Below are 17,320 nucleotides of genomic sequence, written 5' to 3' on the forward strand. Positions count from 1 at the left end.
CCTGCTTCTTCCTCTCCCACTCCCCCTGCCTGTGTTCCCTCTCTCGCTGGCTGTCTCTATCTCTGTCGAATAAATAAATAAAATCTTAAAAAAAAAAAAAAAAGTTTGTGTCTGGAGTAGACATTTTACTGCCAACACAGTGCTGTGTAGGCTGTGTTTTAAGAACTGGAATGTCATTTACATCGAAGTGGTCTTCAGCCTAAAGAGCCATGGTTATGTGGATGGGTATTTCAAGTGCTGGATTATTGTTAAGAACTGTCTCCCCCTCTATTGGTCTTTTGGGAAATTTAATGGAAACCCCAGGTACCATGTGATTGAGAATCAGTGAGAAATGGCCATTTTGTTCTGTGCTACATATGTATACTTTTTTGGAAACATGCTATCAGTTTTTTAGAACAGGATCTTCAAACCCTTTCATTTTGAATGGTGTTCAGTCTCGCTTTTCCTTGAATGAAATATTGTCCAGCTAAAAATGTGTTACATGGCTTAAATTTGTATTAATAAGCATTAATAGTTCAATGAAGAAGCAAAGTTATTAGCAGCACTTCAGAAAGCATATTTTATAATTTTCGGAGACAATGACATAGTTGCTTTGGAGTTAGCTTAAATGATAAATTATATCCACTCAAATCAGTCTGTGTTCCAGTTTGGATTCTAACTTGAATTTTTATGTATGGAATGAAATTTGCTCAGCCTTTCAAAACTTTTTGGGTTGATGACACATGGTTAATAATTGTTCTCCTTATGTGAGTTCTGTCTCTGACAGGCAGGTGTTCTCTATTCTCCTCTATTCGCACCTTGAGGAAGTTATCTGAAGTTGTGTTCCTCTTTAGAATTTAAGAGGAAAGTAAAAGTACAGGACACAGAGAATTTCATATGAACATTCAGTTGCAAATAAGCCAGGCTTTTTTGGAATAAAATAGCCAACTTTAGAAAACCTGATTCTGAATTAGGGACTTTTACCTTTACAAAAATTACTTTTTATATAGGAATTGAGAACTTTTTGATTCATCTCTCTCTCTCTCTCTCTCTTTTTCCTATTTGGCCTAATTCTTTTTTTATTTTTACTAATTTTTTTTTTAAGTAGTATCTAGGGGCACCTGGGTGGCTCAGTCAGTTAAGCATCTGACTCTTGATTTTGGCTCAGGTCTTGATCTCAGGATTGTGAAATAGAGCCCCATGTCAGGCTCCATGCACAGCGTGCTAGCCTGCTGAAGATTCTCTCTCCCTCTCCTCCTCTCTAGTTCTCTCTCTAAAAAAAGGGGGGGCGCCTGGGTGGCTCAGTCATTTGGGTGTCTGCTTTCGGCTCAGGTCATGATCCCAAATTCCTGGGATCGAGTCCCGTGTTGAGCTCCTTGCTTAGTGGTTCTTCTACTTGCTGCTCCACCTGCTTGTGCTCTCTCTGTCTCTCTGACAAGTAAATACATAAAATCCAAAAACTAATAATCATCATCATCATCTCTACACCCACCGTGAAGCTCGAACTCATGACCCCAAGATCAGGAGTGGCAAGCTCTACTGACTGAGCCAGATAGGTGCCCCTGGCCTAATTTTGTCCAGAAGTAAGGGGCTTAACATTTTAGGTTTTGATTCTCTAAAGAATGAGATTTCTTTATTGGATGAGAGTAATAGCTAGGAAGACCATATATATTATATTAACTAGAAATATCCCTAGTAGAGTTATGAAAATATTTCATATCAGGGCACCTAGATGGTTCAGTTGGTTAAGCATTCGACTTTTTTTTTTTTTTTTTTTTTTTTTTTTTTTTTTTTGACAGAGACAGAGAGGGAACATAAGTAGGGGGAGTGGGAGAGAGAGAAGCAGGCTTCCCTCTGAGCAGGGAGCCCAAAGAGGGGCTCGATCCCAGGACCCTGGGATCATGACCTGAGCCGAGGGCAGATGCGTAATGACTAAGCCACCCAGGCACCCTAGCATTTGACTCTTGATTTCAGCTGGGGTCATGATCTCAGGGTTTTGAGATCAAGCCTCTCTTCAGGCTCCGTGATGGGCATGGTGCCTACTTAAGATTCTCTCTGCCTCAAAAAAAAAAAAAAAGAAAGAAAGAAAAAATATTTTGGCCCCTCCACCCCCTTTCTCCCTCTCTAAAAAAAAGAAAGAAAATATTTCATATCAAATTTTTCTACAAATGGTAAAAAAGTTATTTGGGGGAAAATCAAGGATCCAGTGTTGAAGCCAAATTATTCACCAGGCATTTACCAGACACTTTCTGTAGACTTACTACTGTTCCATGCACTTTAGGGTTGATTATAAACATCAGCTATCTGAGCCTCATGTTGAGTGTAAAGATTACTTAAAAAATTTTAATTTAAGAGAATGAGGTCTCACCTCTGTTGGTAGAGCATGGGACTCTTGATCTCGGGGTTGTGAGTTCAAGCCCCATGTTGGGTGTAGAGATTACTTTAAAAATAAATAAAAATAAAATTTAAAAAGATCAGCTATAGTCTCTGCCCCAAATAAAAAGGGAGAGACAATATTGAACAGTTTCAGCATACAAAGTGCTTTATATTTATTTTGACACTTAACCTCATAAATCTATTGCCATTTTCTAATGGGGGAACTGGAGCTCAGAGAAATGAAATCGCTTGGCTGGTGATTAATGAATTTGAACACAGGTCTTTCTGACTCTGCAACTACACACAGACCGCCTTTCTGAAGGGCCGGAATAAGTATAGTCAGTGCAGAATATGATGGTTGTTGCTATATGAGTGCTTGACAGAGTACTAAGACAATTCAGATAGAAGAAAAATTTATGACATATGAGTAGAGACTTTATGAGGTGAATTTAGTTTGACCTTGGGTAGAAAGGAAAAACTTGGAATTAGGAATCCATTTTTATCATCAGAATGCCCTCATCTGAGAGAAAGACCTCAAACATACATTTTGAGTTTGGGAGATTTCCAAGCCCTATCTCTAAGGTTTGGGTTAGAATTCTGGGGTTCCCAGTTTTACATTGAGACCCCAGACTTTAAAGTTCGTAAAGATGGGGGCGCCTGGCTGGCTCAGTTGGTAGAGCATGTGACTCTTGATCTAGGGGTTGTGAATTTGAATCCCATTTTGGGTGTAGAGATTACTTTAAAATAAAATCTTTTTAAAAAAAATAATAAAGTTTGTAAAGGTGATTTAGGAATGTTTGCTACACCCCATATAGGTGTGTAGCTTTGCCTAGAATGGGGCTGCAATTTGGATTTGTTTTACTGGTATCATCCCATTTTCTTCCCTCCCTACTTCCAATTATGTTGTGGTGGGAATTTGAGATAGGGCATCTTCAGTATGATGTGGACATAGTTCTATCCCTTCAACTTCAAGGTTGCACCAAGTGGTTGCCGAATGATTGGAAAGCCTAACCTCTGTCTGACTTGGCCTGGAAACTCCAGGCTTTGATAAAATGCTCATTCTTTTAAACAGTGTCCTTTAGGGGTAACCCTCTCGGGTCCCCTCCCTCCTCGGGAGCTTTGTACTATCACTTTACTGTTGCTCAACAAACCTTGCTTTGCTGCCCACCAAAAAAATAATAATAAAAAAAGTGTCCTTTAGTTTGGGAAATAACTCCTAAAAGTAATGAAATATTTGTAAAAAGGAAGGAAATGAGGCTCAGGGAGATTTTGCAGGCCTGTGGGGTGGCTAGAGAGAAGATGGCAGATACGAGAAAAACATGTTCTATTTAAATTTTGGCTAGAAAACTTGGTAAATGTTTGGCGCAGAAAAAAACCTAGTTTTGTAGCCTGAAATAATCATTCAATAGTCCTGACAGGCTCTTTCTGCCTCATTCTCCTTGAAAGGAGGAAATTGGACTTCCTATTTATTCAAAATAGTTGATTCACCATCTTGAAGTGGTTTTTAAAAAGTCTTAATTCTGGATAGCCAGCTTCAGTAAAATATTTTGCCAGCTATTGGTTACTTGAACATTCCCAAAATAAAGGTAAATGAAAATAAGATAGACTTTTTTTTTTAGGTAGCAGTGGTCTTTCCTAAATTTCTATTAACTATTTTTCCTGACTGCAGATAGGTCTCTTTATCTAGGAGAGATTATTACTGTGTCAGTCTGTGTGTATGTACACATATATGTGTTGTACAGGTGCTTCCCTTCTCCCCGACCCTTTTAGAGTTGATGGCTTTGTCCCTGATTGTTCAGTATAATAGTTTGCAGATTCACTAAGACAGCCTGTGTAGTAATGCTTGCTTTATTTTTTTTTTTCTCTTCCACTCTTGTTTTATTTTTACTTTTTTTTTTCTTTGTGATGTGACATTTTCAGCTGATGTATTGAAAGCAAATCCTTCTAATTTGGAAGCCCAGATCACAAGAGTGAGTTTTTCTACTAGTGTCTTTAGCTGTACTTTTTTTGTGTGTGTCTTTTCACCCTTTTCCCCCTCCCAATTCAAAAGTTTTCAAAACACATTTCATAAATACTAGATAAGAAAATTCCTCTGTCTGTTGAACATCATGCCCTTTCACAAAGCAATGTCCACTTTATATTGGGTCAAATTCCTTTTCCTAATGCTATTATAAAAGCATAGGCTAATGTATGTGTTTTGTTTTGGTTTGTTTTCTATATTATCTAGTGTGTTGGAAGTAATTTTAGTTCTGTCTTCATTGCAGATATGTCTGGACTTTGTCACCAGTGTGTCATAGCACTGTTCTTTTTTGGTTGTTCTTGTTTTGTTTTAAGGAAAATTATATAGTAGTTTCTGAGAATGAAAAACCCATTCTTTTATCAGGATTTTAAATAATAAATTCTTTGACTTATCTCTATTCTCCCTCCTCATCCCCTGGATGTTCCTCTCAGGGCCATGAAGGAATGAAAGAGCTATACATACTACTGTCTCATTTCAGCAGACTGACCAGATGCAAGTGGTCAGACTGGTGAGCTCTGAACATGCGAGCATTGCAAGACGGTTTGTTTGATAGTCACAGGAAAACTGTTCATGCTGAAAAGAAATTGTGGCACCTTTTTAATGGTGAAATAAAAGTATGCTTTCTATTTGTTATTTTGATTCAAATAACCTCCCCATGTAAGCTGTACATTGCTTTTTAAGATCTTACACCTGGGTAATTTTCTGTACTAGCCTAACCCCTTTCTGTTCTCTTTGGCTTGTGTTATTACAGTTTATCTCATGTTCTGTTTGTCTAGTTTTGCATCCTGGAGGAGCAGGTGATTAAAGAGTCCCTTTTCTTTCCTCCTGGTGTTCTAAAATCTGCTTGTTGCTTCTGAAATCATTTAATTTTGCCCCATAAAGCAAATGGTATGCTGTCCTAATTAGAAATGCAGGTACTCCAAGTGTTTTATCCAAAGTAATCAGCCATTGTCAATTACTGTACGAATATAACAAGTGTGTTCTACGCTAGCAGTGTAACCACTGATTGAGGTAAATATTCTAAAGGCCTTGTTTTCAGGACCCCCAAGTTACTCTAAATCACGCACCCTTTATTCCCTTTTTTGTTGTTGTTGTTACCCCAGAGATTGAAAGATCTCAAGCAGAGAGAGTTTGCTCGAAATGTCTCTTCAAGATCCCGCAAAGATGAGAAGAAACAGGAAAAAGCCCTTCGGCGGCTCCATGAATTGGCAGAGCAAAGGAAACAAGCTGAATGGTGAGGATATTTTCTCTCAGAGGGTTCTACAGATCATTTTAATCCATAACATTTAAGATTATATTTTAAGACTTAAATTAAGATTTAAGGATTATAATCAGTAAATCTTTCAAACTGAAAGCTTATCTGTTATTACAGTATAAATATACTGATTTTACGAATATACACTCCTGAGGCCATATCCTATCTGTGTGACTTTAGCTAGCTAAGCTCTATGCCTCCGTGTCCTTATGTGTAAGATAGGAGATGATAATAACAATTTACTTCTTGCAGTCATTTTGAGGAGTGATTATCTTCACATCAGAAGTGCCTTATAAAAGAGTGCCATAGAAGATACTCAATAAATCAATAAATTATACAAATTCTCCAACCTATGTTTTATAGAAAAGCACATATATTACAGTATTCTATTTTATAACTAAACAGTACTGGGGCAGAGACTCAAGTGTTGTAACTTCCTTTTAACTACTATACAGTCCGTACTAATCATTGAAACCTAGGAAATTCTATCCATTTATTTCTCTGCAGATTCCTGCGTTCTTGAGTGTTCTTTTTAATCTTCCTTCATGATTCTTGATTATTATCAATTTGGGGGCTGGTATTTAGCCTTAAGTGGAATTTACCCCACCTAGGGTTGAATTTCCAAGCAACTAGACTTTGGGGACCCAGTCTTTGAGCATCTGAGGATTCATAAGGTATGTGCCTCGATCAGAAAGACTTAGGCCCCCATGTTTGTTTTTAATAGCTGGCCAGGACCAAAGGAAAGAACTGGTTATAGTAGAAAGAGAAACTATGATTGTGGCTTTTGAAAGTTCACAGCCAAGTTGGGGCCACGGTTTCCAGGTTCCTGGACTTATTACTAAGTTCATTTTTGTCTCAGGATCCTTTTTTTTTTTTAACTTATTTACTTCTCTAAGCATGTTGGAGGAAGAAGGAAGGGAGAGAACACATAGTATGAATTTTGAAACAGAATTAACCAGTGAGCTCTAATGTTGAGTTAAGCCTATAAACTGGTTCTGATTCCTTCTTTGGCAGCTTTTTATATCATAACACATTCCTCTTGGGCGTATTGCAAGGGTACCTCTTCAATAAGTATATACCAGGTCACTTTCTAATTTGGGACATTTTAATACATGTTTTTCTTCAGAGGTGACTTGTAGTTTTCAGTTTTATAAGCAAGCAGTTAAAAGATGACCAGCTAATCTCTTGGGAGAATAAAAGAAGGTTTTGACCCATAATCAGGTATTTCATTATCCCAGAATTAATGCATGACCCCATAGTAAGTGTTATTAAAGCAATTAACATGGCAAAGACGAAGCAAAAGAACAAAATAAAATCTGTTTTTATTCACCTTGAGGGTCTCTTTGCTGTGGGGTAGGTTTTGTGACACAGTGTAAGTGTCTGTTGCTATCTAAATCTTTTGGGTTCCTGTCTTCCATAAGCAAGAGTCTAGATGGCAAGGGATACCACATTATCCAAATATATTTAGTCCCTGAGTCAGGACAGCTAGTAGCTAGGGATCAGATAAAAAGGCTTCATCCAAACAAACACCTAATTCTCCTCACTTCTTGAATTCAGCTTGAAAAATACCTCAGGTGGATAGTCCACACACTGTAAAAATTTCAGACATGACATGAGTAATACAAAACATTGGCTTTGAGGCTCCTCCGTGTTCATGTTTTCAAAGCTGGGAAAGCGTTTGATGGCATATCATGATCATTGTACAGAATGACCAGAAATTAACATAAAACCAAAGCAACCGCTTTGATGTGGTGCCCAAGAAATAGGCACAGACTCTTAGTTTCTGAAACAGACATACTCACCACAGACTACCATGGAGTAGCATGGTGGAGGTTTCTGACTATGTTAAACTCAGAAAATATCCACATTTAAAAAAATAAAATTTGAAAATACGGAGGAAATTAGAGGGGGTTTTTTAGTTGAGTGAAATACAGCTTTAGTGAATAGATGTTCAACCACACGTTTGATGGCATACTAATGGGTAGGATGTTTCAGTAAGAAAGAACAGGGTGCCTGGCTGGCTCAGTTGGAAGAACACACATTTGATCATCAGGGTCATGAGTTCAAGCCCTACGCTGGGTATAGAGATTACTTAAAAATAAATAAATAAACTTAAAAAAAAAAAAAAAAAAACAGGACAGGTCAACTGTACTAGGTGGTAACAACAGAGTATTTGAACTTTGTGATGTAGCTTCACGTTTTAAATTTTAGACCGCTTAGGAAGAAACAGTAGTAACTGGCTGGTGCTGGGAATACAGCTAATTAGTAGATGAACAGAATGAGACTTTCCTAAACTCGCACAGCAAGTTCTCTTTTTAGCACAGGACTAGGAAACGACCACCACTTACTGTCTTTGAGGCTTACCTACAAAAAATGGTGGAACATAAGAGATGAGTGTACTATAAGAAGAATGAAATGTACCCCTAAACTTTTTTTCATTTTTCATTTTTCTAAACTGTTGTGTAGTGCACCTGGAAGTGGTCCCATGTTCAGGCCAACCACGGTGGCTGTAGACGAAGAAGGTGGAGATGATGATAAAGATGAGTCTGCTACCAACAGTGGTGCAGGTGCTGCTGCCGCCTGCGGCCCAGGATCTGAATTCTCCACAGATAAAGGAGGCCCTTTCACCGCAGTACAGATCACTAATACCACTGCACTGGCACAGGCCCCTGGGTTAGCCTCCCAAGGCATCAGCTTTGGCATTAAGAATAATCTAGGGACTCCACTGCAAAAATTGGGAGTGTCATTTTCCTTTGCCAAGAAGGCTCCTGTCAAACTCGAATCAATAGCATCCGTTTTCAAGGACCATGCAGAGGAAGGGACCTCCGAAGATGGAACAAAAGCTGATGAGAAGGGTTCTGACCAAGGATTGCAGAAGATAGGAGACTCTGATGGTAACAGTAATCTTGATGGTAAAAAAGAAGATGAAGACCCTCAGGATGGAGGGTCCCTTGCCTCAACATTATCTAAGTTAAAAAGAATGAAGCGAGAAGAAGGAGCTGGGGCTGCAGAGCCAGAGTATTACCACTACATTCCCCCAGCACACTGCAAAGTAAAACCAAATTTCCCCTTCCTACTCTTTATGAGAGCCAGTGAACAAATGGAAGGTGATAATAGTATACACCAAAAGAATGCCCCGGAGAGCAAAAAAAGCAGTTCTCCCAAGCCTAAAGTCTGTATCAAGGTGGCAGCAAGCCAAGGAGCAGAGAAGACAGTTGATGAAGTCTCTGAGCAACAGACGGAAACCAGTGTCACAGAGCCCTCAGAGCCTGGAAGCAAAGTTGAGACAAAGAAGACCTCAGGAGGGGATGTAAGTGAGCAGAATGTAGAGAGTCCAAGTCAGAAGGTTTCAGAGAACCAAATGTGTGAGTCTAACCCTTCGAAAGAAACCTCTCAGATCACCCCAGCAGGGAAAGAAAGCCAGGAAGGACCCAAACATCCTACTGGTCCCTTCTTTCCGGTTTTGAGCAAAGATGAAAGCACTGCCCTCCAGTGGCCATCAGAACTCTTAATTTTTACCAAGGCAGAACCCTCCATTTCATACAGTTGTAATCCTTTATACTTTGACTTTAAACTTTCAAGGAACAAAGATGCCAGAGCTAAAGGGACAGAAAAACCAAAGGATATAGGAGGCTCCTCAAAGGACCATCTCCAAGGCCTTGATGCTGGTGAGCCACATAAAAGTAAGGAGCGGGGGGAGAGTGTAGAACATTCCTCAGGAGGCAGAATGGATGCACCTGCTTCAGGGTCTGCCTGTAGCAGTCTGAACAAGCAGGAACCTGGCGGCAGCCATGGGTCAGAGACAGAGGACACAGGGAGGAGCCTTCCTAGCAAGAAAGAACGATCTGGAAAGTCCCACCGACACAAAAAGAAAAAGAAGCACAAAAAATCAAGCAAACACAAACGGAAACACAAGGCTGACCCAGAAGAGAAAAGCTCTAAGACAGAGTCTGGGGAGAAGTCTAAGAAGCGCAAGAAACGAAAACGAAAGAAGAATAAGTCGTCAGCTCCAGCAGATTCTGAACGGGGACCCAAACCAGAACCCCCTGGGAGTGGTAGCCCTGCACCGCCCAGACGACGGCGGCGAGCTCAAGATGCTTCCCAGAGGAGGCCCCTCCCGGCTGAAGAAGGGAGCAGTGGCAAGAAGGATGAAAGTGGGGGCGGTGGCGACTCCCAGGATCATGGGGGCAGGAAACATAGAGGTGAGCCTTTAACTTCATCCTGCCAGCGAAGAGCTAGCGCCAAACGGAGCAGCCGGTCCAGCCATCGGAGTCGCCCCAGTAGTGGAGATGAGGACAGTGATGATGCTTCATCACACCGGCTACACCAGAAGTCTCCATCCCAGTACAGCGAGGAGGAGGAAGAGGAGGAAGACTCAGGCAGTGAGCATTCCCGTAGCCGTTCTCGATCGGGCCGGCGCCATTCCTCACACCTTTCCTCCCGGCGTTCTTACTCAAGTAGCTCAGATGCTTCTTCAGACCAGAGCTGCTACAGTAGACAGCGCAGCTACTCTGATGACAGCTACAGTGACTATAGTGACCGATCTCGAAGGCACTCCAAGCGCTCCCATGACTCTGATGACTCCGACTACGCCAGCTCCAAGCATCGATCCAAACGGCACAAATACTCCTCTTCCGATGATGACTATAGCCTCAGTTGCAGCCAGTCCCGAAGCCGCTCTCGGAGTCACACCAGGGAGCGCTCGAGGTCCCGGGGCCGCAGCCGCAGCAGCAGTTGTAGCCGCAGCCGGAGCAAACGGAGAAGCCGCAGCACCACAGCCCACAGCTGGCAGCGGAGCCGAAGCTACAGCCGTGACCGCAGCCGCAGCACCAGGAGCCCTTCCCAGAGATCGGGTTCCAGGAAGGGGTCATGGGGTCATGAAAGCCCTGAGGAGAGGCGTTCTGGTCGTCGAGACTTCATCCGCTCTAAAATCTACCGCTCCCAGTCTCCCCACTATTTCCGATCAGGCCGGGGAGAAGGTCCTGGGAAGAAAGAAGATGGCAGAGGAGACGATGGTAAAGGGACAGGCCCACCCTCCCAGAACAGCAGTGTTGGTGCAGGAAGGGGGTCAGAAGGTGACTGCAGCCCCGAAGACAAGAACTCTGTCACTGCCAAACTGCTACTGGAGAAGATCCAGTCAAGAAAAGTGGAGAGGAAACCCAGTGTGAGTGAGGAGGTGCTGGCCACCCCTAATAAAGCCGGGCTCAAGCTCAAGGACCCCCCACAAGGTTACTTTGGGCCCAAGCTCCCCCCGTCTCTTGGCAATAAGCCTGTCCTTCCACTGATAGGGAAGCTCCCAGCTACCCGAAAGCCCAACACCAAGAAATGTGAAGAGTCTGGCTTAGAAAGGGGGGAAGAACAAGAACAGTCAGAGACAGAAGAAGGGCCTCCAGGGAGTAGTGATGCCCCATTTGGACATCAGTTCCCTTCAGAGGAAACAGCTGGCCCCTTATCAGACCCACCCCCAGAAGAGCCAAAGTCTGAAGAAGCTACTGCTGATCACCCTGTGGCTCCACTAGGCACCCCAGTGCACTCTGACTGCTATCCTGGGGACCCCACCATCGCCCATAACTACCTCCCTGACCCCAGCGACGGGGACACCCTAGAGTCCTTGGATAGTGGCAGTCAGCCAGGCCCTGTGGAATCCAGCTTGCTGCCTATAGCGCCAGACCTTGAGCACTTCCCCAGTTACGCACCTCCCAGTGGGGATCCTAGTATTGAGTCAGCTGATGGGGCTGAGGATGCTTCCCTGGCCCCCCTGGAGAGCCAGCCCATCACCTTCACCCCTGAGGAGATGGAGAAGTACAGCAAACTCCAGCAGGCCGCACAGCAACACATCCAGCAGCAGCTTCTGGCCAAGCAAGTAAAGGCCTTTCCAGCCTCGGCTGCCCTGGCCCCAGCCACTCCAGCCCTGCAGCCCATCCACATTCAGCAGCCAGCCACAGCCTCTGCCACCTCGATCACAACTGTTCAGCATGCCATCCTACAACACCATGCGGCAGCAGCTGCGGCTGCCATTGGAATTCACCCCCACCCTCATCCCCAGCCACTTGCCCAAGTACATCATATTCCCCAGCCCCACCTAACCCCCATTTCCTTGTCCCACCTCACTCACTCAATCATCCCTGGTCACCCTGCCACCTTTCTCGCTAGCCATCCCATCCATATCATTCCTGCCTCAGCCATTCATCCTGGGCCCTTCACTTTCCATCCTGTCCCGCACGCTGCCCTCTACCCTACCCTGCTTGCTCCACGGCCTGCTGCGGCAGCTGCCACTGCCCTCCACCTTCACCCACTGCTTCACCCCATCTTCTCAGGTCAGGACCTGCAGCACCCGCCTAGCCATGGCACATGAGTTGGGGGATGGGAGCCCAGGTAGGGCTAGGGAAGGTGACCCATATATCTTCCCTCGGGGGTGTTGAGCCATTAATACCAGCAAGTACAAGCTGGGATGGGCAGTGTCTGACAGCCAAAGAATCAAGTTTTGGCTTGCAGGGGTGGTTTTAGATTTGAGGTTTGCTTTGGGTTTTACTATCAGGGATCCCCCCCTTTCCCTCTTTCTGTTTGTCTCTTCCTCCCCTGTCTCCTGTGTTTCCAAGCTAGGGAACACGAGTAAGTGCTCCCGACCCCTCTGCGGCAACATCTCCAAACTGTCGAGTTTGGATACTCCTCTCCTCCCTCTACTTTTTATCCTTTGCTCTTCCCTTCTGTAAATTTTAAAACATTTTCTTCCTCTCTGGCCGGCGGTTTGTCCATCTGGTCCTGCCCTCTCAGTGTCTTTGACCATCCCTTGGTGACCTTATGCTATCCCGGGTGAGGTGAAAAGGGAGTCTGACCTGGAACCAGATGCTACTCAGGCTGTTATTCAATCCACTTCCCACACAGAGAGCCGCACATTGGCCCTGTTGTCCTCATGTCCCTCATCCCAGAAGAGATATCTGCATATCCCAGAAAAGAAGATCCTATCATGAATAGAAGCTATGCGGAACATAAAGTCGCCCGTGTGCTTCCCCAGAGAGGAGCTCATGTGTCTGAAGGGTGTATTTTCTTCTGTCATGTTGATGTTTCCTTCTTAATTTATAGGATTTTTTTTAAATGTAAAAAATTGCACTGAACTCTATAAACGTAAATGCTGCTTTTTGTAGCTCATATAAAAAAGGTTCCATATTTGTAGTATACTGCAATAATATTTTTTACATCCAGCTCTTTAAGTGATCCTTGTTCTGGTGGCTTTGTGTAAATATGTTTGCCCTAGTTGAATTAAGAAACTTTAAAGGTTATAAAATGAAAACAAAAAATAAAGTATCTGTTTTCTGCTAGATGCAAAAATGACTAAGCATGTATATTTTATCAAGCTCATGTATTTTTTGAAGTTATGAACTATAAAAATGTTAAAACAAAAAAAAGGAACATTGTTTAACATTTTTTGCTGGGACAAAATGTTTAGTTAATTTGCAGTAGGTGGTGCCCCCAGCACTGGGATTTTTGAACTAATGGGCAGCAGTCAGCTGGGGGTGTCAGAGGGATCCTCAGTTACGACATCTCCCTCTTGCTTTGCAGTTTTATATGGAGAAACAGGTGGGCCCACAGAGGAGGAAGGAGAGATTCAAGAGCTTTATTCTCTGGAAGCAGTGAGATTCAGAGTGATTGTGTGGGGGGTTTCCTGAGTTTCTTGGGTGCCTTGTTCCAGGCAGTCCGTTTGCCTTCCTAGTACTTAGCCCCCTCTGACAATTTTTTTTTAATGTGCCTTTTGGGTTGGCTAGAAACTGAAGTAGAAGTAGACTTGAGGGTGATAAGAGTTGGGACAGTTTCTTCCTCCTCGTGTGGGGAGGTGAGCACATTTATAGATACTGCAGATTCTTTTGCTTCACGGTTTCCATGCCTTCTGCCCAGCTTAGTTTAAGCAGTGAAGTGTTTTGGTTTTTTTTTTTTTCTTTTCTCCCATGACACCTACCAGAGGAAGTACCACCTCAATTCCTCTTCCTCCTCTTGCCTTTCACCTGGGCTCTCAGACCTGATTAACGTACTGACCCGTTTATATTGCAGGTCTCACCTTTGGCGTAGATAGCATTTCCCTACCTATTCCTGTGGCTAGAATTGGGTGGGTGGTCACTGGACAGGAAGAAATAAACCCTTCTTACTTGGGCCAAGGCTCTGTGTTCTGCCTTTCTTCTCAGATTCCCAAAAGAAAAAGGTTTTGAGTTTATGAGAAGCAAGTGCTGGGCAAACAAGGCTCTTGACTGAGCCTCCTGCCTGTTCAGTGCTCCTCATCTGATTCAGAAGCATCACTTTTGATAACTAGCACTGGAAAAATGAAATCATCTGTTTGAAGTGAAGGGACTCATTTTTCTTTGCTTTCAGCCCATGTAAATATTTAAATAATACAGTATTAACATTTCTGTGCTGCTTCCCATTAGCTTGTAGATCGAGCCATACTCTGGCTGCCTCTCTACCTTCCTGGGGGCAGTTTTCTTTAACTTTCAGAATAGTGATTTTAAAACTTAAAAAAAAAAGAAAGAAGAAAAAAGAACCTATCCTTACTTACAAGCATTACAGATTGTATTTAACTTTATCACATATGATAGAGATATATATGCTGTAAAATTAGGGAAAGGAACTTTCTAATAAACCAATGATTTGTGGAAACTTGGCAGAGTCTGTCGTGATTGTTGCTGCATCTTCTCAAGCTGGGAAGGGATGGAGTTAAGGTTACAGATAACATTTTGTGAAGTGATCAGGGAATAGATTCTTGTGAACGAGTTGCTTATGATGTTTGGAATTGAGCTTCTCAAGACAGGCTGCCCAAGTAGGGGGGGGGGGTACTGTAGAAGGCAATAATCGTGGTTAATTTTCTTTCAGTCTTAGGTGGCTGTCTTGGAATGTGCACCTCCTTTCCACTCTCCCCAAGAATTTTCTTTTGTGTCTACTTTTTTCCTCAGTTTAGGTATTTTTTATTTATTTATTTATGGTAGGATGTATGGCATGTCCTAAATGGGTTTGGAATTTGTGGCTTCGATTTTCTAGGACTTGGGATGAACTTCAGGGTGATGGGATTACAAGTCATCTGCCTGGCCTCTGCCTTCCAGATGGAGTTTTGTACAGCCGACCAGTCTTCAGTTATTCCCCTTAATACCACCCTGCAGTGCTTGCGAGCTACCTGGTAAAAGGAAATGTGCTCTAATTGTTAGAGCAGATAAAAGCCTCCATCTACTCTTCTGTTTCAAAAAAAAATCACAAAAAGTAGAGAAAGTTTAGCATCAAAAGCTAACCATAGATTAACAGTGATAAAGTTTCCTCTCTCCCTCAGCCTTTCAGGAAGGAGTAATACCATGTCTGCCTCTTTCCTGCTCTCTCATACAGCTGTGTTCTCCCCTTGACAAAAAGAAGCTGTTCAATTTGAACCTTGGGTTGGATGCTGAGATCTGCCTTTTTTCCTAAAATAGCAAAATTCCTGCCCAGAAAGAAGACATGTTAGGAAATGAAAGTGACTTTCTGAGCAGGCAGGGTGAAGTGAAAGAGGCCGACTGGCCTATGGAGAGTGCTGTCCGCGGGCGGGGGGGGGGGGGGCGCCGGGGAGGGGAGCATATGCAGCTGAGTCCAGTAAGGGTTCTTTCAACTACCTGCCTCAGCCACCTGCACTGGCAGCACAGACATGCTCCCTCTCCTACACCCTTGATGACTAAATCGGGCCTTGTCAACCATTTCCGTTCTTATTTGCCAGAAACATCTTCACCTCCCCCTTATCAGCTCATGTCTGAATTATTGCAGCATATTCCTGGCTAGGCTCACCAGGATCTAATTCCCTATCCCATGTAAGCGTACTGGCTTTCCAGAATCTGGGTATGATTCATTTTATATTTACTGCTTCCCAGTAAAATTGTAAGCTTGGAGAGGACGAGAACTGATTCTTACACTTCCTTTTTTTTTAGTCCCTTGGAGTGTTTTACATAGAGTTGAACACACAGTAAACATTTTGACTATATATTTAAATATGAACAAAGAAAGTATTAACTGAGGAATATGCAAGGATTTAGCAAGGAAGCATCAAAGATGATAAAGGATTTTTATATATCCACATCACCTAGCTCAGTGCCAGGCACATAGAAATTCAATAATTATTTTTTTTACTTGTTAAAGATTTTATTTATTTGACAGGAAGGGAGAAGTGCTCCAGAAATTCAGTAATTATTGACTTAAGCCTTAACAAAACTTTGGATTCATTGAGGAATTTTAGGGCTCAGGGTTGACAGGTTGGGAAAGTGGGAGCAATATATCAACACTACTCTGCCTACTATCTCAGAAGGGAGATCAACCCAGCTCTGGCCCCAAAGGAACACCCATGAGAAACCGAATTCTCAAATACCAAACTTATCTCCCTTCCCAAATCTGACCCTTCACCTATTTCCAATTTTAGCTAATGGTACCACTGTGCTACCAGCCAGCCCGGCACCAAAGGTTTCAATTACCTTGACCCTCTCTACCACATGCAGTTACTAATCTAGCAAGGGCTAGGATTTTGAGCTGTGTGCTGAGGTGTTGAATTATGAGGGGAACAGAGGAGCTGAAAGGATTCTGGGATGGCACAGGATAGCTGGGCAGGGGGCGCCTGAGTGGCTCAGTCAATTAGGCATCTGCCTTTGGCTCAAGTCATGATCCCGAGGTCCTGGGATCGAGCCCCGCATTGGGCTCCCTGCTCGACAGGGAGTCTGCTTCTCTCTTTGTCTCTCCTTACTTGTGCTCACTCTGTCTCAAATAAAATCTTAAAAAAAAAAAAAAAAAAAAAAAAAGCCGAGCAGGATAAGATGGTGGTTAAGTTTGGTTAAAAAATATAGAGCAAAAGGAGAATGTGGCAGTCTTTACACTGAGCAGATCTCTTGAATTTCCTTCCTGAGAACCCGCTTTTTTGGGGAAGACCTGCAGTGCCAATGAGACTTGGCACTCCTCTTCCTGTTCATCCAGAGAAAATTACCTTCATTGCCTTTCTGCTCAAAACCGTTCTTTTGTCTTTCCACCGTGTGACTCCATGTTTGCATCTTCCAGCCTCGGTGCATACTCCCATTCAGTCCGTCTGTCAGCAATGCCTACTAGTTGTTGGGCTCTTGGCTAGGCGCTGGGGCCGCAGAAAGGAACCTTGCTCTCAGGGGAGTCATGGACACAATCATGTCCATGAATGGACCATGACTAAACAGCGTGGTCAGTGCTGTGGCCACATGTGTCAACTTTAGAGTGCCAGCCTGAGGAATCGAGGGAGGCTTCCCTAGGCAATGAGCCCACTAGAATTAAGTCTTGGTTGGACAAGAGCTATGTCACCCAAGGAAGAGTGAGGGTCCGCCTTCGACTGAACACCTGGTGTGTAGTCCCAGAGCCTGTGAGCCAGCATACCCTGGACTCCACTCTGTCCCCATCTCCTTTCCCCTTCACCGCCCCTCACCAGTACCGGCTGCTCTGCTGTGGCTACACTAAGACTGGGCTTGAGACGGAGGGAGAGTGAGACAGCTTGCAACACCAAGACCCTGGAAGGAGGAAGTGGGTAAGTGCCTTATCCAAAAGGATATAGCAGCCTCAAGTCTTATCAGGGGACAGCAGCTTCCTTCCTCCTTCCTCCACCTCTGACCAAGTCACAGTGGGCCACAGCAATGTGGGCAGCTGTGAGGGGGGGACGAAGGGCTGTAAATGGCTAGAGTGGAGGT

General features: G+C 43.5%; 1 protein-coding gene across 5 annotated transcripts in view; it reads left to right on the forward strand.

Moving 5' to 3' along the window:
• Nucleotides 1-14,276, forward strand: part of GPATCH8 (G-patch domain containing 8) — a 107,987-nt gene extending 93,711 nt beyond the window's left edge. For all 5 annotated transcript variants that reach the window (XM_026512658.4, XM_044389195.3, XM_057317785.1 and 2 more), the window contains 2 exons: nt 5,479-5,609; nt 8,097-14,276. In XM_026512658.4, the coding sequence (XP_026368443.2) occupies nt 5,479-5,609; nt 8,097-11,985 (4,020 nt within the window). In that variant the 3' untranslated portion in view covers nt 11,986-14,276. The remainder of the gene's footprint in view (nt 1-5,478; nt 5,610-8,096) is intronic.
• The last annotated feature ends 3,044 nt before the right edge of the window (nt 14,277-17,320 follow it).

This window comes from Ursus arctos, unplaced genomic scaffold (genome assembly GCF_023065955.2).
Source record: "Ursus arctos isolate Adak ecotype North America unplaced genomic scaffold, UrsArc2.0 scaffold_24, whole genome shotgun sequence".
Classification (NCBI taxonomy): Eukaryota; Metazoa; Chordata; class Mammalia; order Carnivora; family Ursidae; genus Ursus; species Ursus arctos.